The following is a 23687-nucleotide window of genomic DNA, read 5'->3' as shown; positions in this document are numbered from 1 at the left end:
GCTGTTGATCTTCCAATGTGTGAGTGAGTGTGTGTGTGTGCCTCTTGACTCACAACAATAGTATCGGAATTAAATGCGTTCGTTTGGTCACAATTTAGTTCCATTCAATTATCGAGCTAGTCAAGACCACTCAACTTCCGCTGCGGGAAAATAAAATTACTTCGATTTTTTTGTTTAAATAAACAAAAACAAGAAATTATTTAAATAAATAAATAAAAAGTGTTCAGAGGTAAACAATAATAAAATATTGAAATCTAAGCAGTTTTACGAACCTAGTGAAATTTGATCGGATTCTTAATTTTTTTTGGTGAAGTGCAAAAAGCATCAAGTTTCAAAAAAAAAAAAAATATTTTTATTATCGACAAAGCGTGGATTTTTTAAAAATTATTTTTAAGTGTCATCTACAAGGCCTGGATTTTTTAAATAATTTTTTTCAGGGGTTTCCAAGAGGTGTGGATATTTTGAATAATTTTTTCAAGGGATTTTTGAACGACTATTTTTGGGCGTGGATATTTTAAAGACTATTTTTGGCGGTGGATTTTTTTAAACTATTTTTAGGCCTGAATTTTTTAAAGACTATTTTTGGAGGTAGATTTTCCCTATTGAAATTGGGAAAAATCGGTTCAGATTTAGATATAGCTCCCGTATATAATTTCGTCAAATTTAAGGTAAATGGGGAACCAAAGTCCCTATATATATTTCGATTTGCACGAAATTTGGCAAAGCGTAATGAATAAGGTCTAGAATGATGTGTGTTAAGTTTCCTGAAAATCTGTTCAAATTTAGATATAGCTCCCATATATATTTTCGTCCGATTTATGGTAAATGGGACACCAAAGTCTCTTAATATCTTTCGGTTTGCACGAAATTTGGCACAGCGTAATGAATTAGGTTTGGAATGATGTGTGTTAAGTTTCGTGAAAATCGGTTCAGATTTAGATATAGCTCCCATATATTTTTTCGTCCGATTTAATGAAAATGGTGCAACAAACTGCCTTAATATCATTCGATTAACACGAAATTTGGCACAGCGTAATGAATAAGGTCTAGAATGATGTGTATTAAGTTTCGTGAAAATCGGTTCAGATTTAGATATAGCTCCTATATATATTTTCGTCCGATTTAAGGTAAACGGTGTTCCAAAGTCCCTATATATCCTTCGATTTACACGAAATTTGGCATAAAGTACTAAATTAAGTCTAGAATGATGTCTGCCAAGTTTCGTGAAAATAGGTTCAGATTTAGATATAGCTCCGATATATATCTTCGTCCGATTTAATGAAAATGTTGCACCAAAGTCCCTATATATCTTTCGATTTGCACGAAATTTTGCACAGCGTACTGAATTAGGTCTAGAATCATGTGTGTTAAGTTTCGTGAAAATCGGTGGAGATTTAGATATAGCTCCTATATATAGCTGGTTCACCAACGTCCTCATATATCCTTCGATTTGCACGAAATTTGGCACAGCGTAATGAATTAAGTATAGAAAGATGTGTGCAAAGTTTCATGAAAATCGGTTCAGATTTAGATATAGCTCCCATATATATTTTCGTCCGATTTAAGGTGAATGGTGTACCAAAGTCCCTATATGTCATGCGATTTGCACGAAATTTGGCACAGTGTAATGAATTAGGTCTGGAATGATGTGTGTTAAGTTTCCTAAAAATCGGTCCAGATTTAGATATAGCTCCCATATATATTTTCCTCCGATTTAATGTATATGGTGCACCCAAGTCCCTATATATCTTTCGATTGGCACGAAATTTTGCACAGCGTACTGAATTAGGCCTAGAATGATGTGTGTTAAGTTTGCTGAAAATCGGTTCAGGTTTAGATATAGCTCCCATATATATTTTCGTCCGATTTAATGTAAATGGTGCACCAAATCGGTTCAGATTTAGATATAGCTCCTAAATGTGACCAAATGAAGAACTTAGTATCGTTTATGACATGTTTATGGATCCAATTTCATTTTACTGGTCCTTTAAAAATGCGACGTAGGTTAGGATTAATCTGTTGAATATACCCAAAGTGGTGAAGGGTATCATATAGTCGGCCCCATCCGATTTGACTATTTTTCTTACTGGTTAAATATTATTTTAGGATTGGATTTTTTAAAGACTATTTTCAAGCTTCGACTTAATATTTAATATTTGTTTTATTCTTTCCAGTCGAAACTTCATAATGAAATATTGGCTAGCAATTTGTTTCGTATATTTCCAATTTATGGACTTACAATATTCCTCGGCATCGGAACCCTATTGCATATACAATCGTACCGAATATTCCTACATTAATGTAACCAAAACAAGAGAAGTAAAAGTGGCCCAACCTTGGTATAAAAAGCTCTCCAAACCCAAAACCAAAATCGAAGAATATGTCGAACAAGAGGCGGTGGCAAAAATTGTTCCTGTACGAGGCTGTTGTGAGGGTTATGAAATGTCCGAACTGCAAATGTGTGAACCACGTTGCCTTAAGACATGTCCACAAAATTCCAAATGTGTTGAACCGGAGGTGTGTAAATGTTCGCCCGGCTATTTCTCTTCATTTTCGGAACGTGATGGTCGCCATTATTGTGAACCGATCTGTGAGAAACCCTGCCCTGCACATAGTGAATGTGTAAAGCCTAATGAGTGTGCCTGCCACAATGGTTATCATCTGTTTGAGGGTACGGAGTGTAGACCTTATTGTGCTTCAGGCTGTCCCTTCCAGGGTAAATGCATAGCACCCAATCAATGTGAATGTTCGGAGGGCTACAAAGCAGAACAGGGAACATGTTCGGCGATTTGTTCCCAGGGCTATGTATGGAATGTAAATACCAAAGAATGTGAACCAAATCCAAATGGAGCTGAAGAAGAGCAGGAATATCAACCTTTGAAAAATGATCCCCAACAGGATACGAATTCTTCAACGGAAAGGCAGCCAGAAATCGAGACAGACATTGATACCTGGCGGGAAGATGTTGATCCCAATCAGGTATTTGATGAAATTATTGAGACCACCACCAGCACCACCGATAACTTGGATGGTGGAAGTCCAAGTAGTGATAGTGGGGATGGGGACCACACCAAATGTCCCGATGATTATGTGCGCTATCGAGGCCAATGTCAGCCCTTGAAATTTGCCATTGATGAAATTGATTGTCGGCTAAAGCCATGCACAGATCCTCATGCAATTTGTAGCGAAAATGGAACCTGTTCCTGCCAAGAGGGTTATAGAATGTTAAAGAGAGCCTTTAATCAGGCAGATACGACAGAGTCCACGAAACCTGTAATAAAATCAGTTTGTTTAACGCCAGAGGCATATGAGAAGTTTATGGCAAATCCTACAGAGAATTTTAATGATCATGAGATAGTGAATGTAATTGAAGAATCCTCACATATTACGGCGATATGCTTATCGGTCGTGGGAGTCCTTGCCTTGGTGGCCGCTTTGATTTATGTCGGATTGAGATTTGTGCGTCGGCAACATGATGAAATGGATGTGGAGGGTAAGGAGAATAAATTAAGATTTTTTGAAAATATATATTTGAAATTTTTTCTACAAAAATATTTAGTAATTAAAAAAAAAATTGAAAATATTAAAAAAAATTGAATATAATTAAAAAAAAATTGAAAAAAAAAATTTTAACATTTTTTTAAATCAGTTTTTAAAACAAAAAAATGTTTTAAAATATTTTTTTTTTAGATTTTTTTTTTCAATATTTTTTTTTTTAATTTAAATAAAAAAATTATTTAGTTTGAGATTTGTTTTAATTATTTTTTTATAATTTTAATTATTTTGTTTTTCTTTTCAGGCAAACAGCTAGAATGCACCTATGATAGTCGAGTGGGCACAGATGCCGAAAAATCTGTAATATAAGTATTAAAGAAAAACTATCGTTATCTAAGCGGATATGTACATTTTAATTTTAGAGCAATAATTTTTATATTTGTTTGATTTATTTTTTTTATTAACCTAAGATAAATAAGTTAGTTAATTTTTTTTTATAATTTTATACTTTGTTAAATAAAAAAATATATAAAAACAAAAATTAAAAAAAAAAATATAGAGACTTACACAGGCGTGGATTTTTTAAAAATATTTTTTAAGGGTCAACAATAAGGCGTGGATTTTTTAAAAAATATTTTTAAGGGTCAACAACAAGGCGTGGATTTTTTAAAAAATATTTTTAAGGGTCAACAACAAGGCGTGGATTTTTTAAAAAATATTTTTAAGGGTCAACAACAAGGCGTGGATTTTTTAAAAAATATTTTTAAGGGTCAACAACAAGGCGGGGTTTTTTTAAAAAATATTTTTAAGGGTCAACAACAAGGCGGGGTTTTTTTAAAAAATATTTTTAAGGGTCAACAACAAGGCGGGGTTTTTTTAAAAAATATTTTTAAGGGTCAACAACAAGGCGGATTTTTTTTAAAAAATATTTTTAAGGGTCAACAAGGAAACGAGATAGAATTTTGAGAATATGCATAGAATCACTATCTGAGTCGATTTACGCATGTCCGTCTGTCCACCCATGTATTTTTGTTAACAAAGTACAGGTCGCATTTATAACCCGATTTGGATGAAATTTAATACAGCTCATTTGTTTGGCCCAAGGACGAACCCTATTGAAATTGGAGAAAATCGGTTCAGATTTAGATATAGCTCCCATATATAGTTTCGTCCGATTTTATGTAAATGATGCACCAAACTCGCAATATTTGTCCGATTCGGACGAAATTTGGCACAGCGTATTGAATTGAGTCTAGAATGGAGTGTGCTAAGTTTCATGAAAATCGGTTCAGATTTAGATATAGCTCCCATATATAGTTTCGTCCGATTTTATGTGAATAGTGCACCAATGTCCCTATATATCCTTCCATTTGCACGAAATTTGGCACCGCGTACTGAATTGGGTACAGAAATGTGTGTGGTAAGTTTCGAGAAAATCGGTTCAGAATTAAATATAGCTACCATATATACTTTCATCCGATTTAATGTGAATGGTGCACCAAAGTCCCTATATATCCTTCGATTTGCACGAAATTTGGCATAACGTACTGAATTGAGCCTAGAGTGATGTCTGCCAAGTTTCAAGAAAATCGCTTCAGACTCAGATATAGCTCCCATATATAGTTTCGTCCGATTTCATGTAAATGGTGCTCAAAAGTCCCTATATATCTTTCGATTTGCACGAAATTTGGCATAGCGTACTGAATTGAGCCTAGAATGATGTCTGCCAAGTTTCGTTAAAATCGGTCGAGATTTAGATATAGCTCCCATATATATTTTCGTCCGGTTTTTAATAAATGGTGCACCAAAATCCCTATATATTTCGATTTGCACGAAATTTGACATAGTGTACTGCAGAATGACGTGTGTTTAGTTTCGTGAAAATCGGTTCCGATATAGATATAGCTCCCATATATAGTTTCGTCCGATTTTATGTAAATGGAGTACCATAGTCCCTATATATTATTAGATTTGCACGAAATTTGATATAGCGTATTCAATTAAGTCTAAAACGATGTGTGATAAGTTTCAGATTTAGATATAGCTTCCATATATATTTTCGTCCGATGTTTATGGATCCAATTTCATTTTACTGGTCCTTTAAAAATGCGACGTCTGTTATGACTCATCTGTTGAATATACTCAAAGTGGTGAAGGGTATCATATAGTCGGCCCCGTCCGACTTTACTTTTTTCCTTACTAGTTTTGTTTTTTTGTTGTTCTTGGTGATTAAAGAAAAGTCCTTATTTTTGATGGCGGTTATGATAACTCCTCACTGGAACATGGAAATCCGGAAATTCTAAGGGTGTTAGAAAGAGTACATGTCTGGGTATCATATGAACTAGGATTATTGAATTTTCTCAATAATTAATAAAATTGCGGACCGTTGAAAACAATATTTGGAAATACGCCTATTTTTGACAACAGACTAAGTTAAAAAACAAGTAAAAAAGTGTCTGTCAGCGTTGCCGACAGATATATACCCCCAGCCTATGGTTTGCGGAGGACTTCAGAATTACGCACAGATTTTATTATTAGCTTTACATAAGAAATATGTTTTATCAAAGAGGTTTGACCATTTGTTAGGGAGGAACCGGAACTTGATATAGGGTTGGTAAAGATAATAGGTTGTGCAAGGTTTGATTGAAATATGACATTCCATTCGCCTGATATTGCATTTATAAATATTGAAATTTTTTACCATTCATGGGGTAGGTACCAGAATGAGTGGACCTATGGGTCCCATCTTCCAACTTAATCTAGGCTTAGTAAAGACAATATGTTGAGCAAAGTTTGGTTCAAATCGGATATTCCAATCGCCTGATATTGGATTTATAAATATTGAAAATTTCGACCATTTGTGTGGGAAGTACCCTTTGTGTGGGAGATACCAGGAGGAGTGGACCAGGGTTAAGATAATATAATAAGGCTTGGTTAAGATAATAAGTTGTACAGATTTTCGTTAAAATCGGATAGTCCGTTTTCATGTTATTAGAAAATTAATTTTTAGCACAATTTTGACCACTTTGTGGGGGAGGTACCAGGCTGAGGTTTGAGAATCACTCTTGCCGCCACTTGATGCTGACACAATATATCGGCTTTATCTTCAAGAGTTCTTGAGATTTTCACTTGAAATTTTGTAGGGTCATTCTTGAATTTGTGTAGATTCGAAAAACTAAAAAAAATTGACACCGTGAATGGGGGGTCCCCTTAAAGGAAAGCGATGCCGATTGCGTTGTATTTCACATGTGCTATTAAAATCGAATTCATTTTGTAAGCTAAAATAAGAAATTATGACACCGTAAATGGGGGGGTGGTATTTAACGGAACGGATACCTACATCCAATATTGTAACTACCCATGGACTGAGGCCCCCTACTAAAGCTGTCCATCAAAAGGTAGGATAAGTGCACAAGGTCTTCAAATGGGAACTGTTGCAAAGGAAACTAATCCCCCTCAAATACCTTGGCAATGAAAAGTGAATCCTTTAATCCCAAATGCGTAAAAATTCCGTCTGTTTTTGAAAAACCTAAAAGTCGTAAGAAAGTGACTAACTTCAATAGAGAACATGTAAGGGAAAGAATGCCTGAAGAATAAATCCTTTAATCCCAATGCGTAGAAATTCCATCCGACTTTGAAAAACCTTCCATAGGCTTGGATTTTTATACCCTACACAATTACGTTGTCAGGGTATTATAGCTTTGTGCAGCCCCAAGAGTTTGTAACGCCGCGAAATATTGGTCCTAGACCCACCCTTTAGTATACCGATCATATCTCGACTTGCTGAATCTATCTAGACATGTGTGTCCGCCCGTCTGTCTGTCCATTATAATTTGTAAACACGATACAGTTATGGACCAATCTTCACGAAATTTTGCATGTAGGATGGGTTCTGGCCAATGAAGACCCCTACTGTTTTTGGTGTAAAAGCAATAGGGCTGCTACAACAACAACTGTTTTTGGTAAAGGTCGGTTAATACTTAGGGTATGAAATGGACCAAAAACTTTATTTTTGTTCGATATTTTTCTATAAATTCTAAATAATTTTCAAATATTTTTCGTGAATTTGAAAAAAAAGTAAAAAGTTAAATTCCACTTACCTTTTTATGTTTTCCGTTGAATATTGAATATCTAGATTACGTTATTTAGCTACTGTGAATTTTTATTTTTTCAAAAGAAAAATCTGCTTCTTCGTCGCGATGTTTCATATAAATTTGATGAATATTGCACGCACACACACACACTTAAATACACTTAGAAAAAATTCTACTATGTTCGGTATTATTTATGAGAATATTATTTTTTTTTTGTTGTTGTATTTTATTTTGAAATATATTTTTTTCAATACGATTTCTGGAATATTTTTGTTTTATTAAAATTTATGGAATATGAGTAACTATTTTTTGTGTAATTCTATTGATTATTATGTTAATGAATTTTGAAATGAACTATTTTATTATTTTTATTTCAAATTTTTTATTGTTGTGATTTTTATTTATTTATTATATTTATTATTATTTTTTTTTCATTTTTTTATTTTACTTTTTGGGAAATTGGTTTATTTGAGTTTTATTTGTTTTTTTTATTTCAAAATTTCATTTTTGTTATGGCAGTTGTTGTTGTGTTTTGTTTGCAGGCAATTTTTAATTTGTTTTATTTTATTTTTTTTAGCTACCAAAAAAGGATGTCGTCGTTATCCTTTAACGTTGTATGGTAATTATTGTCAATGGAATGTGCTTTAGTATGGCGGATTTTTGTTCTGTCTGTCTGTGGTGGTGTGGAGTGGAATGGAAGGGTTCAAACCACCACCAATACAAAAAATATGTATGTGCCTGTTGTCCTTTTTTTGGTGCGGAAAAGGGGACTTTTGAATATTAGATGGTCTACAGCTGTGATGAGTTTGGATTTTTATTTTCTTTTTTCGGGGTGTTTGAATTTTTTATTTTTGTTTTTTCAAATTAATTTTCAAATTGCACTCTTATGGCTATTTAGTTAAAAAATTTGAATTAATTAGTTGAGTTTTTCGGTCGTTTCGCTTTTATTTTTTGTTCTCCTTTTTTCAGGACTCTGCTGCCAATTATTTTCAATTATTTATGCAAAGTTGGGGGATGAATATTTCATGCGGCTCGAGATTTATTTTTTTTATGTGTTAAAAAATCCTTTCTTTTTTGGGATTTCAATGCCAATTTAAATTATTGTTAATATATTTTTTTAACATTAACGTTTCCACATTTCTATATATTTTTTTTTAATATTTTATCTAATTTAATTTTTTTATACACTTAAAATATTTTTTTTTACTTTTATAACATGAAGTTTTGTGCGTTTGAGTTTTTTTATTTCGTTATCGATATTGTAATGAATTTTTTTTTAATAAATTTTATTTCACAAATTTTTTTTTTCACCAAATGCAAATAATGACTAGACTATGATGTTTTTTTTTTGTGGCTACTAAATATTATTTTTATTTCGTTTCATTTTCTATATAATAGAAAATTAATTTTTTTTCACAAAAAATTATTATTTTTTATTTAAAAAAATGTCAATGATTTTTCTTCAGTTTTCACTTTATTTGAACAAGTTTTTTTTACTTCGTTAATAATTCACTCTATGCCATTTTTTTTATTAAAGCTGGGTTGCCATTTCTCCAAATTGAAAACGATCTGGAAAGAGAAAAAAAGAAATTAATTATTAATAAAATTTTCTTAAGGACAGATTTTTTTAAAAATATTTTTTTTGGGGAAGGCAACATAGTCGTTTAAAAAAAAAAAATTTGAGCAGCCAACATAGGCGTGGATTTTTAAAAAAAAATTTTTGAGTAGCCAACATAGGCGTGGATTTATTAAATTTTGTTCTTTTTGAGTAGCCAACATAGGCGTGGATTTTTTAAAAAAAAATTTTTGAGTAGCCAACATAGGCGTGGATTTTTTAAAAATATTTTTTTACAGTAGCCAACATAGGCGTGGATTTTTAAAAAAAAAAATTGAGTAGCCAACATAGGCGTGGATTTAAAAAAAAACATAGGCGTGGTTTTTTTAAAAATATTTTTTTTGATTAGCCAACATTTGAATTTAAAAAAAAATTTGAGTAGCCAACGTAGGCGTGGATTTTTTAAAAATATTTTTTTTTGACTAGCCAACATTTGAATTTTTTAAAAAAAAATTTGAGTAGCCAACATAGGCGTGGATTTTTTAAAAATATTTTTTTGGGAGTAGCCAACATAGGCGTGGATTTTTTAAAAATTTTTTTTTTGGAGTAGCCAACATAGGCCTGGATTTTTTAAAAATATTTTTTTTGGAGTAGCCAACATAGGCGTGGATTTTTTAAAAATATTTTTTTAGTGGATTTTTTAAAAATATATTTTTTGAGTGGATTTTTTAAAAATATATTTTTGTGAGTGGATTTTTTAAAAATATTTTTTTTGGAGCAGCCAATATATGCGTGGATTTTTTAAAAATATTTTTTTTGGAGTAGCCAACATAGGCGTGGATTTTTTAAAAATATTTTTTTTCTTTGAGTAACCAACATAGGCGTGGATTTTTTAAAAATATTTTTTTAGTGGATTTTTTAAAAATATATATTTTTTTGAGTGGATTTTTTAAAAATATTTTTTTTAGAGTAGCCAACATAGGCGTGGATTTTATAAAAAACATTTTTTGAGTAGCCAACATAGGCGTGGAATTTTTTAAAAAAATTTTTTGAGTAGCCAACATAGGCGTGGATTTTTTAAAAAAAAATTTTGAGTAGCCAACATAGGCGTGGATTTTTTTAAAAAAATTTTTAGTAGCCAACATTTGAATTTTTTAAAAAAATTTATTGAGTATTTGAATTTTTTAAAAAAAAATTTTGAGTAGCCAACATAGGCGTGGATTTTAAAAAAAAAATTTTGAGTAGCCAACATAGGCGTGGATTTAAAAAAAAAAGTTGAATTGCCAACATAGGCGTGGATTTTTAAAAAAAATTTAAGTAGCCAACATAGGCGTGGATTTTTGAAAAAAAAATTGTGTTGCCAACATAGGCGTGGATTTTTTAAAAGAAAATTTGAGTAGCCAAGATAGGCGTGGATTTAAAAAAAAATTGAGTAGTCAACATAGGAGTGGATTTTTTATTTATTTTCTTCACCCATAAGAACTAAAAAAATGGGTTGAGGCGTCGGGTTAGTTGCCCAAACTCGGAAAACCCCTCCTACTATTTTTCCCTCCTACTACTAGAAAAAGAAAACTAAACCCCCCATATGTCGACCCCCGCAAACGTATAAAGAACCACGATCTGCGAATCTACACTTTGAATGGGCGCACCTAGTACATAACAGGCGCAGTTTTCGCCTTGGCAAATGTACTCAAGAAATACAAAGCCGATATTATCGCCTTACAGGAAATGCGATGGAAAGAGACTGGCGTAAGTAAATCAGATTATTACGCCCTGTATTATAGCTGCCATGAAACCAGACATGAATTTGGCTGCGGAATTATGGTTAACAGGAGAATAAGAGACCTCGCCTACAGATTCACTACAGTAGATGAGCGAATAAAACCGAAGTTCTTCTACATCAGTCTCATTTGCGCCCATGCTCCCACCGCAGACAAAGATGAGCAGACCAAAGACATATTTTATGGGCGCCTAGAAACAGCATAAGATCGTTGACATCAAAAAATTGAGCTAGGAAATATTAATGCAAAAATCGGAAGGGAAAATATATTTGGCCCCACTGTCCTGTGTCCCTTGCACAAAAAAGGAGACAAGACGATATGTTCCAACTATAGAGGAATTCGCCTTCTTCCCATCGCATATAAAGTCCTATCCAGAGTGCTGTGTGAACGATTGAAGCCAATCGTCAATGACATTATTGGACCATACCAATGCGGCTTTAGGCCTGGCAAATCCACCATTGACCAGATTTTCACTCACAATTCGACACATGCCACCTATTCGTCGACTATAAAGCCGCATTCGACCGCCCTATCCGTTTAGAGGTGTTTAAAGCCATGTCTTTGTTCGGCATTCCTGCAAAATTAATACGGCTATGCAGGATAACTTTTAGTGGCACAAGGTCAGCAGTTAAGGTTAGAAAGGACCTATCGGAGCCCTTCAATACCGAACGAGGATTCAGACAAGATGACAGTTTGTCGTGTGACCTTTTTAACATCCTGCTGGAAAAGGTCGTACGAGACGCAAGGGTGAATAGAACTGACACTCTGTACACCAAACAACACCAGATACTCGCCTACGCCGATGACATCGATATAATGAATCGAACATTAAGAGCGATAACAGCCACTTTTGGTCACATTGAGAAGGAGTCTGCCAAAGTGGGTGTAGCAGTAAACGGCGAGAAGACCAAGCTGACTTCCAGTAGACTCGGACCAACTGTGGAACTTGAGAACTACAGCTTCGAGTTAGTTAAAGTTTTTATATACCTTGGTACCGCCATAAATAAAACGAATGACATCAGTTTTGAAATTCGGAGAAGAATTGTGATAGCCAACAGATGCTGCTGTGGTCTAAATAAGCAGTTTAGAAGCAAGGCCACCTCCCGCCAGACAAAACTCACACATTACAAGACGCTGATACTACCCGTGCTGTTATATGAATCTGAAGCGCAAGCAGATGAGGCAGCTCTTGGGGTGTTTGAAAGTAAAATTCTCCGAAAGATCTACGGGCCGATCTTCGTCGACGGTGAATATCGGCGTCGAATTAACCATGAGTTGTACCAGTTATTCTCGGACATCGACATTGTTAGACGTATTGAGCTGCAGTGACTACGTTGGGTAGGTCATGTTGTGAGAATGGATGAAGATGCCCCAGCCTAGAAGGCATATAAAAGCGAACCAGCTGATGGTTCACGCAGAAGGGAAGGCCACGAATAAGATGGAAAGACCAAGTGACCACAAGACCGACGCGCTTGGAAATCTTTTTTAAGCTCTGCTTAAGGAACAACCGTTCTGTAACAAGTCAGCTATGTAAGTAAGTAGCCAACATAGGCGTGGATTTTTTAAAAATATTTTTTTAAAGCTATTTTTTTTTTAAATATTTTTACACCCTACACAACTATGTTGTCAGGGTATTATAGCTTTGTGCAGCCCCAAAAGTTTGTAACGCCGCGAAATATTGGTCCTATACCCACCTTTAAGTTTACCGATCGTCATATCTCGACCAGCTGAGTCGATCTAGACATTTGTGTCCGTCCGTCCGTCTGTCCATTATAATTTGTTAACACGATACAGGTCACAGTTATGGACCAATCTTCACAAAATTTTGCATGTAAGATGGGTTCTGCCCAATGAAGACCCCTATTGTTTTTGGTAAATATCGGTTAATATTAAGGAGATGAAATGGACCAAAAGCTTTATTTTTCTTTGATTTTCTGGTCGCTCCAATTATTACCTGAACATCGCGAAGTTTTACATGGAGAAGGGGATCGGGCCAATGAATAAGCATGCCTGTTTTGATAAAGATCGGTCAATATTTAGCGGGTCAATTGGACCCTGACTTTTGTGTGAAAAATGACAAAATTTGTATTCAATAGCGTATACATTTACTCCTTAAGGATATCGACCCGGGAAGTTGATAGTATACCCAAGAGGAGTGGTTGACCTTTAAATTGATACCAATTTTATTGTCGTATGTACTCGGATGTGGGAGTTACACTTAAATGTTTACAGGTGCTTACGTACTCAGATATTACCACACTAGAGGGCGAAAACTTATTTTTTTTCGAGTCGGTCTACAGTCCACAATTGGAAGCCGAACATCACAAAAGAACTCACTGAATAGTAGTAATATTTGTTGACCTCTAATGGGTCAAGAGGGTGCAAACATCGCGAAATATTGCCCATGCTCAAAATGTGATGCCACAGAAAGTTAGATGTTCATGGAAGTTGTGTACGGTATCATATGGTCGGCCCCGTCCGACTATACTGCTCCGCTCACTGGTTTAAAATTATTTTTGAGCAGCCAAGACGTGAATTTTTTAAACTTATTTTTTAAAGATATATATATTTTTTTTTTGATTAGCCAATGTGTGGATTTTTTAAAAATATTTTTTGATTGTCCAAGGCGCGGGTTTTTTAAAATTATTTTTTTATTGAGTAGCCAAGGCGTGGATTTTTTTAAATTATTTTTTCATGGACTACCACCATATAAACCCACAATTTTGTGGTTTTATATTAAAATATGTTTTTAATTTCCACCCAAAATCCCCAAATAATTTATTACATAAACAAACCCGTGACTGTGTTATATAAATTATGCGGTTACACGTGATTTACGACCACTAAATAATTTACATTTATTATAATAATTATTGTTATGTGATGAATTTTGTTATTTTTGTTGTATTTATTGGTTTCAATATTAGTTTATATAATATTGAATAATGAGAAGTAAAACCCGTTATTCAATATTATTGAAAAGGGGGATATAAATCCTCTTGTTGTGTCCTTCAATCGAACAGGTGTTATCATTATCAATAAGTGGCCAGCCACTATTGAAAAGGCGGCTAGGGTGTATTCAGGTTAGCGGACAAAAAGAGTGGAGGTGGAGGTGAACATGATGAGGATGACGATGATGGCGAAAAAGTATAGAAAAACAAGAGTATAACGAACATTATAGACATAAACGATAAATCAATGAAAATGTCTAGCCTAATGCAAACGTACACACACACATACACCCACTAATAGAAATGTACCAGACATTAGGTGGTTGGTAAAACGAGGAGATAATTTGAGGACAGGTTAAAGACAGAGAGGGGGAGTCGTGAAGTTGAAATTTTTTTGTAACAATATATTTTAAGCTTACCTATAGGCATGAATTAAAAAAAAATATTTTCTGAAGCATACCTATAGGCGTGGATTTTTTAAACATATTTTTTGAAGCATACCTATAGGCGCGGATTTTTTAAACATATTTTTTGAAGCATACCTATAGGCGTGGATTTTTTAACATATTTTTTGAAGCATACCTATAGGCGTGGATTTTTAAACATATTTTTCGAAGCATACCTATAGGCGTGGATTTTTTTAAACATATTTTTTGAAGCATACCTATAGGCGTGGATTTTTTAAACATATTTTTTGAAGCATACCTATAGGCGTGGATTTTTTAAACATATTTTTTGAAGCATACCTATAAGCGTGTATTTTTTTAAACATATTTTTTGAAGCATACCTATAGGCATGGATTTTTTTAAACATATTTTTTGAAGCATACCTATAGGCGTGGATTTTTTAAACATATTTTTTGAAGCATACCTATAGGCGTGGATTTTTTAAACATATTTTTTGAAGCATACCTATAGGCGTGAATTAAAAAAATATGTATTTTGAAACATACCTATAGGCGTGTATTAAAAAAATATATATTTTGAAACATACCCATAGGTGAGGATTAAAAAAATATGTTTTGATGCATACCCATAGGCGTGATTTAAAAAATACATTTTTTGAAGCATACCCACAGGCGTGATTTAAAAAATACATTTTTTGAAGCATACCAATAGTCGTGGATTATTAAAATAATATTTTTTCCGACAGCCACTTAATAGTTCGCATACATTATCGTCGACGATTGACTATGTAAATATGCTCCTAGTTTTCGCAACAGGTACATTTTTCAAAATTATGTCAAATAACACTTGTATATTTACTCAACTATTGTTTTGTTTTAATTTTCCTCAAAGAGAGGAGGTCATTGTTATGTGTGTGTGCCAAACAAAACTCCCATTTGTAATTGCAAATTTATTAATTTTTTTATTTTGCATTATATATTTTTTTTATTTTCCCTCTCAATATATTTTTCTGCGTATCGTTTTTTCGGTATCATCATATTTCCAGGTTCAAATTTATGTCAACAAGGCACTAACACACACCAGCACACTCATACAAACACGCACAATAATATAGGTCACACAGTGTATTTCTGCTTTATTCCAGGATACACTCTCTTCTCTCACATACAGACACACTCATTCGCTTTGGAGAGTTTCTTTCTTACGTAGAGTTTTTGAATAATAAAAAAAACAAAAAAAAATCCACGCCTTATTGTAGACCCTTAAAAAATATTTTTTAAAAAATCCACTCCTTATTGTAGACCCTTAAAAAATATTTTTTTAAAAAATCCACGCCTTACTGTAGACGCTTAAAAATATTCTTTAACCAGTCAGGAAAGTAGTAAAGTCGGACGGGCCGACTATATGATACCCTTCACCACTGTGGGTAAATTCAACAGATGAATCCTAACAGACGTCGAATTTTTGAAGGACCATTAAAATCGGAAGAAAATATATATGGGAGCTAAATCTAAATTTGAACCGATTTTCACGAAACTTAGCTCACGTCATTCTAGCCCTAATTCAGTACGCTATGACAAATTTCGTGCAAATCGAATGATTTTCAGAGACTTTGGTGCACCAGTTACATAACATCGAACAAAAATATATATGGAAGCTATATGTGAATCTGAACCGATTTTCACGAAATTTAACACACATCGTTCTAGACTTAATTCAGAACGCTATGACAAATTTCGTGCAACTCGAAGGATATATAGGGACTTTGGTGCACCATTTACATAAAATCGGACGAAAATATATATGATAGCTATATGTAAACCTGTACCGATTTTCTCGAAATTTAGCACACATAGTTCTTGGCTTAATTCAGAACGCTATGCCAAATTTCGTGCAAATCGAATATATATAGGGACTTTGGTGCACCATTTACCTAAAATCGGGCGATACTATATATGGGAGCTATATCTAAATCCGAACCGATTTTTACGAAACTTAGCACACATCATTCTAGACATAATTCAGTAGGCTATGTCAAAATTCGTGCAAATTAAAAGATTTCCAGGGACTGTAGTGGACCATTTACCTTAAATCGGACGAAAATATATATGGGAGCTATATCTAAATCTAAACCGATTCTCACGAAATTTAACACACATCGTTCTAGACTTAATTCAGAACGCTATGCCAAATTTCGTGCAAATCGAAAGATATATAGGGACTTTTGTACACAATTTACCTTAAATCGGACGAAGATATATATGGGAGCTATATCTAAATCTGAAACGATTTCCATGAAATTTAACATACATCTTTATTCACTTAATTTAGTACGCTATGCCAAATTTCGTGAAAATCGAAAGATATATGTGGACTCTGGTACACAATTTACCTAAAATCGGACGATGATATATATGGGAGCTATATCTAAATCTGAACCAATTTTCACGAAACTTGGCAAACATAATTCTAGATTTTATTCATTACGCTGTGCCAAATTTCGTGCAATTCGAAAGATATATAGGGTCTTTGGTACACAATTTACCTTACATCGGACGAAAATATATATGGAAGCTATATCTAAATCTGAACCGATTTTCAGGAAACTTTGCGCAGATCATTCTAGATCTTATTTATTACGCAGTGCCAAATTTCGTGCAAATCGAAAGATATATAGGGACTTTGGTACACCCTTTACCGTACATCGGACGAAAATATATGGGAGCTATATCTAAATCTGAACCGATTTTTCTCAATTTCAATAGGATTCGTCCTTACGCCAAATAAGTGACTTGTGCCAAATTTAATCCAAATCGGATCTTAATTGCGACCTGTACTTTGTTTACAATTTAACATATACAGACGGACGGACAGACGGACATGCATAGATCGACTCAGAGAGTGATTCTATGCATATTCTTAAAAGGAACCATGGGTCTATCTCGTTTCCTTTTGCCTGTTACAAACATATGCACAAAGACATAATACCCTGTACCACAGATTGGTGAAGGGTATAAAAATCACGTCTTGTATAGACCCCAGAAAAAAAATAATAAAAAAATAGTGAGCGGAGCAGTATAATCGGGCGGGACCGACCGCACGATACCCTACACATCTACGACGGAGTTCTAATTTTCTGCAGATATTTAATCCGAACCTGGGCAATATTTTTGACATATTTCGTGACATTTGCAGCCTCTTGCCCGATTAGAGGACAACAGCACCTCTTCCATACATTGACATATATTTCGAAAATTTTTAATAATCAGTGCAGCCCTTCTAATTACTTGTCCAGATTGCCTTCATCGTGGGTTGTATGGTAATGTTCGGCTTAAAATTGCGGTCTAAATATTGATTCAAAAAAAAAAAAAAATTAAGTTTTCGGTCCACTTTATCCCAATATTTTTATCTGATCATCACCGAAAACTATAGGCGTTGTACTTGACCATACCAGGATCCTCATGGAAAATTTCAAATCAGCGATCAGCGCTATATTTCCGCCCTCTGGTGTGGTAATGGGTTACTAAATAATATCTGAATACGGAAGCACCTGTAAATATGTATGTGTAACTCCCACATCGGAGTACATACGACAATACAATTGGTATCAATTTAAAGGTCAACCACTCCTCTTGGATATACAATCAACTTCTTGGGCCTATGTCCTTCAGGAGTAAAAATATTCGCCAGAGAATACAAAATTTGTCATTTTTCACACAAAAGTCAGGGTCCACTTGACTCGCTAAATAATGACTGATCTTTATAAAAACAGGCATGCTCATTCTTTGTGCGGTTCCCTTTCTCCATGTAAAATTTCACGGTGTTCGGGCCATAATTGCAGCCTCTGTGGCGACCAGAAAAACCGACAATATATTAGTATTTGGTCCATTTCATCGCCTAAATATTAACCGATCTTTACCACAAACAATAGGGGTCTTCATTGGCCAGAACCAATCATACATGCAAAATTTCGATTCGTGGAAATTGGTCCATAACTGTGACCTGTATCGTGTTTACAAATTATAATGGACAGACGGACGGACGAACACACATGTCTACATCGACTCAGCTAGTCGATATATGACGATCGGTATACTTAAAGTTGTGACTAGGGCCAATATTTCGCGGCGTTACAAACTCTTGAGGCTGCACAAAGCTATAATACCCTGACAACATAGTTGTGTAGGGTATAATTAACGGCTTGTATAGATCCACGCCTTGTATGGACCCCGAATATAGGTCTTTATATAGGTCTTTTAAAAAAATTATTTTAAAAATCCATGACTTATATAGGTTGTTGAAAAAATTTTTCAAAAAATCCAAGACTTATGTAGGTCTTTGATGGTGTTGGAAAAAAAATATTTTAAAAATCCACGCCTTATATAGGTTGTTGAAAAAATTTTTCAAAAAATCCAAGACTTATGTAGGTCTTTGATGGTGTTGGAAAAAAAATATTTTAAAAATCCACGCCTTAAATAGGTCCTTAAAAATATTATTTAACATTTTTTGCAATTTTTTTAATAAAAGCTGTCGGTTTCTTTTTGAGTCACAAAAAAAAATGGTGGCAAGCACCTGTTATACTCTGGCCAGCCATTGAACCAAGCCAAGGGAACCGAACCGAACCAACGAACAAACGACCTACCAAACAGCATCCATTCATGGGATACCAAACAAAGCAGCGACAGCAGATTTGTCCTTGATGCCTTGAGAAGGCTAAGGCAAAAGGCACAAAGCACAAAGAAGAACAAAAACGAAATGGAGAACACAATAACGCACATGGAAATTTGTGTGTGTGTATGTGTATGGAAAAGCCTGGAGCAGATGTTTTAGATTTTTTTTTTTGGTGCTGGAGATAATTTTTGCTTACATTTTTGTTTCGAAATTGAATTTGGATTAATTTTTATTTTTTAGAATTTTTCACAAATTTTTGTTAATTTTGTTACAGATTCACTTTTTGTAAATTTTTTTGGATTTGGATTTTTTTTCTTGTAATTTTTTTCACTGCCCGAAAATGTACTGAAGTAAATGCTGCAACGAATTGTCTTTCTCAGCGTAAGCTTGTACAACTTGTGGTAATAATACTATGCCGAGTCGAAGAGACACGCACACAGGAATATCTGTACAGAAGTTTGCAGACAAAGTTTTCTTCTTCTTCTGCTTCTTTGGTCCTTTTTGTCCTCCAACAATAACACATGCACGAGAATATCCTGTGACGACGACTGTGCTCACAGAATATTGAGGAGGGAGAGGAAAATCTGAGGCTGCAAAGCAAACTCCTGTCATGATGGTGTTTTTTTTTCTATCCCAGAGCAGGGAAATGAACACACACAGAATTTTCTACAACAAAATAAGGATTTCACCACACGTACACACAATCTCACACACACACATGGGCATACAGAGGACGACTTCAATGGAGTCTCTTTTTTGGATGGTGGAGAGACACACACACAAAAGTGACTGTGTGAGTGTCTCTGTGTTGTAAAACAGTAACGGCCGGATATAACCCACACACAGGAACACACACACCCGCTCATGTTGTCTATACACCAACACCATAACACAATAGACCACAGTGTGTGGTAGACAATCAGATTTCTTCGACACACCACACACACACACAACTCCATCCACACAGCACCTTTCACAATCATCCCCCTCCCCAAACCATCAACACCATCCTCGTTGTCGTCGAACATGATTTTCGTGTTTTTGCCGATTGTCTATATCGTTATTGTGTCGTTTTCTGTCGTTTGTCTACTATTTGAATAGCTTTGTTAGGACTGTGACAGGAATAATGGGGGTGGTGGGGGTAGATATAGGATGGTAAAGGTATGGGAAGGTTGTGGTACGGTGGTGGTGGTAGGGTGATACTACTGGCCAGCATCCCACACACCATAACTCCCCCAACCTCTGGCCACACATTGCCATCACTTATCTCTCCCCTCTCTCCCCATTCAAAAACAAAAGAGCCAACGGTTATGTGTTTTTTCTTCTACTTCTATTCTGCACACACAACACAAAAATACCTCAACAACAACAACAATTATAACAAGCACTAGGCACACACACACACATGCATACACTACACATCACTCCAGTTAAGAGAAGAGTCCAGCAAAGCTTTTCTTTTTTGTTTGCACTGTTGCCGCCGTTTCTGTTGATGCTGCCGCTTCTTTGTTTAGTTTAGTTTTTGACGAAGAAGAGGGCTTGATTTGGAAAATTAAAACAAATTGAGCACCACTACTAACAACAACAACAAAAACAATATAAAGAAAATATGCAAACAAGGGATAACTGTTGAAATCAAACATAGAGTCCACAGCAAAAATATTTAAAAAACCCAGGCCTTGTATAGACCCCTGAAAAAAATTATTTAAAAAATCCAAGCCTTGTATAGACCCCTTAAAAATTATATTAAAAATCCTTGTGTAGGTCCTTGGAACATGATTTAAAACATCTACGCCTTGTCTAGGTCCTAGAAAAAATTATTTAAAACAAGTAAAAAAGTTTCAGTCGGTACCCCCAACCTATGGTTTGCAGAGGTCTTCGGAAATAAGAAATATGTTTTTATCAAAGAGGTTCGCATTTAATGTTGAAAACATTTTATAAACTATTGGGTCCAATCTTCGGAAATGATATATGGTTGGTAAGATAATAAGTTATGCAAGGTTTGGTTGGAATATGACATTCCATTCGCCTCATATTGCATTTATAAATATTGAAAATTTTTACCATTCGTGGGAGAGGTACTAGAGGTAGAAGGTTCCACTCCTTTTAGACTTCATCTAGACATCGTAAAGGTAATCGGTTGTGCAAATTTTGGTTCGTATCGGACATTCCATTCGCCTGATTACAAATATTTAAAATTGTGACCATTTGTGGGGGAGGTACTGGAAGGAGTGGACCAATAGTTTCCATCTTCGGACTTGATCTATGATTGGTAAAGATAATTGGTTGTACAAGCTTTGGTTCAAACCTGACATTCCATTCGCCTCATATTGGATTTACTGGGAGAGGTACTAGAGGTAGAAGGTTCCACTCCTTTTAGACTTCATCTAGACATCGTAAAGGTAATCGGTTGTGCAAATTTTGGTTCATATCGGATATTCTATTCGCCTGATTACAAATATTTAAAATTGTGACCATTTGTGGGGGAGGTACTGGAAGGAGTGGACCAATAGTTTCCATCTTCGGACTTGATCTATGAGTGGTAAAGATAATTGGTTGTACAAGCTTTGGTTCAAACCTGACATTCCATTCGCCTCATATTGGATTTACTGATATTGATAATTTTAAACATTTGTGGGGGAGGTATTAGAAGGGGTGGACCAATGGGTCCCTTCTACGGACGTAATCAAGACTTCGTAAACATAATAGGTTGTGCAAAGTTTGGTCCAAATCAAGCATTCCAATTGCCTGATATTGGATTTAAAAGTATTGAAAATTTGAACCCTTTGTGGGGGAGGCACCAGAAGAACTGGACCAATGGGTCCCATCTTCCTACTTGACCAAGGCTTGGTGAAGACAATAGGTTGTACGAAGTTTCGATAAAATACATTTTTAGCACAATTTTGTCCATTTTGTGGGGGTACCAGGTACCAGAAGGAGTCGACCAATGGGTCAAATCTTTCTACTTGATCTAGGCTTAAGATAATAGGTTGTACAAAGTTTGGTTCAAATCAGACCTGATTGAAAATTTAGACCCTCTGTGGGGAAGGTACCAGAGGGAGTGTACCAATGGGTCCCATCTTACTACTTGATCTAGGGTTCAAAGAGATAATAGGTTGTACAAAGTTTCAGTAAAATCGGATGGTTCGTTTGCGAACCATGAAATTAATTTTTAGCATAATTTTGACTATTTTGTTGGGGAATCTACCAGAAAGAGTGGACCGATATTCCCCATCTTCGAACTTAAACTAAGTTTAGAAGAAATATTAATATGTGCAAAGTTTGGATGAAATCGGTTGCTGCCTTCGAGAGTTATCTTGCGCACCAGCCAGCCAGACAGATGGACGGACATGCGTAAATCGAATCCAAATGTTCTGAAACGGATTTGGTCCAAAGAAAAAGGGGGTCTAAAACCAATATTTCGATGAAGCACATTTTCACCGTATCAAAATGCATATATCCTCATTAGCCATAAGGCTGAGTGTATAAAATTGTACGTGTGGCTAGGTCCTTAGACAAATTATTTAAAAATTCGATGCTTTGTCCGAGATCCTGGAAAATTTTTTAAAACTACCACGCCTTTGTGCCTAAAAATTGTTATACCCTTCACCACACTGTGGTATATACAGGGTATTATGTCTTTGGGCATATGTTTGTAACAGGCAAAAGGAAACGAGATAGACCAATGGTTCCGTTTGAGAATATGCATAGAATTACTTTTTAAGTCGATTTATGCATGTCCATCCGTCCGTCTGTCTGTCTGTCCATATTAAATTGTAAACACTGTTCAGGTCACATTTATAATCCGAATCGGATGAGGTCCCTTATTTGATTCAAATTTAGCTCCCATATATATTTTCGTCCGATTTAATGTAAATGGTGTGCCAAAGTCCCTGTATATATTTCGATTTACACGAAATTTGGCACAGCGTACTGAAATAGGTTTCCAATGATGTTTGTAATGTTTCCTGAAAATCGGTCCAGATTTAGATATAGTTCCCATATATATTTTAGTCCGATTTAATGTAAATGGTGTACCATTTACACTAAGGTGAGTCCAATCGGCACAAAATTTTGCACTACGTACTGAAGTTACTGTAACATAGCATGTGGGAAGTTTAGTTCAAATCGGATTAGATTTCGATATAGTTTCGTCAGATTTTATGTAAAAGGTGCACGAAAGATCCAAAGTTAGACCGTTTGCTTCAAAATTATGCACATTGTACTGAATTTAGTGTAGCGTACCGTGTGCTAAGTATTGTAAGAATCTTTTCAGATTTAGATATTGCTCCCATATATAGTTTCGTCCGATTTTAAATAAATGGTTCACCAAAGACCCAAAGGTAAGCCGATTGACACTAAATTTTGCACAACGTACTGAATAATTTTGTCCCATTTGTAAGAAGCAACCCTATATCTGACCAAATTAATTTGGTATGGGTTGCAGAATGACATGTTTATGGATCCATTTTAATGTTAGTGATCCTTCAAAAATTCAACGTCTGTTAGGATTAATCTGTTGAATATACCCAAAGTGGTAAAGGGTATCATATAGTCGGCCCCGTCCGACTTTACTACTTTCCTTGCTGGTTTTATTTGTGCCTAGTTATTGTACCTGAATACAAAGTTCGACATTGAAACTCCAAAAAAAACGTTCGACATATTGTGGCCGCTAAAAATATTCTTTAACCAGTAAGGAAAGTAGTAAAGTCGGACGGGGCCGACTATATGA

The 23687-nt window shown here is 34.9% G+C and overlaps 1 protein-coding gene across 1 annotated transcript; it reads left to right on the top strand.

Moving 5' to 3' along the window:
- Positions 1–2229: 2229 nt before the first annotated feature.
- On the top strand, positions 2230–3864 carry LOC133324124 (protein draper). The gene is made up of 2 exons (XM_061533011.1): positions 2230–3493; positions 3800–3864. The coding sequence occupies exons 1-2, from the start codon at positions 2230–2232 to the stop codon at positions 3862–3864; spliced, it is 1329 nt and encodes a 442-aa protein (XP_061388995.1).
- The last annotated feature ends 19823 nt before the right edge of the window (positions 3865–23687 follow it).

Source organism: Musca vetustissima, unplaced genomic scaffold (genome assembly GCF_032173495.1).
Source record: "Musca vetustissima isolate MV318-11 ecotype Yass unplaced genomic scaffold, APGP_CSIRO_Mvet_v1 utg24668, whole genome shotgun sequence".
NCBI classification, from domain to species: domain Eukaryota; kingdom Metazoa; phylum Arthropoda; class Insecta; order Diptera; family Muscidae; genus Musca; species Musca vetustissima.
Note: the sequence above shows the minus strand (reverse complement) of the source record. Positions and strands in the feature narration are given on the sequence as shown.

What these genes read in the sequence shown, in the direction of transcription:
- LOC133324124 (XM_061533011.1), top strand. Translation starts at nt 2,230, where the DNA reads ATGGACTTACAATATTCCTCGGCATCGGAACCCTATTGCATATACAAT. An exon ending in TGATGAAATGGATGTGGAGG is followed by an intron (nt 3,494 to 3,799) that starts GTAAGGAGAATA and finishes TTTTCTTTTCAG; the next exon opens with GCAAACAGCTAGAATGCACC.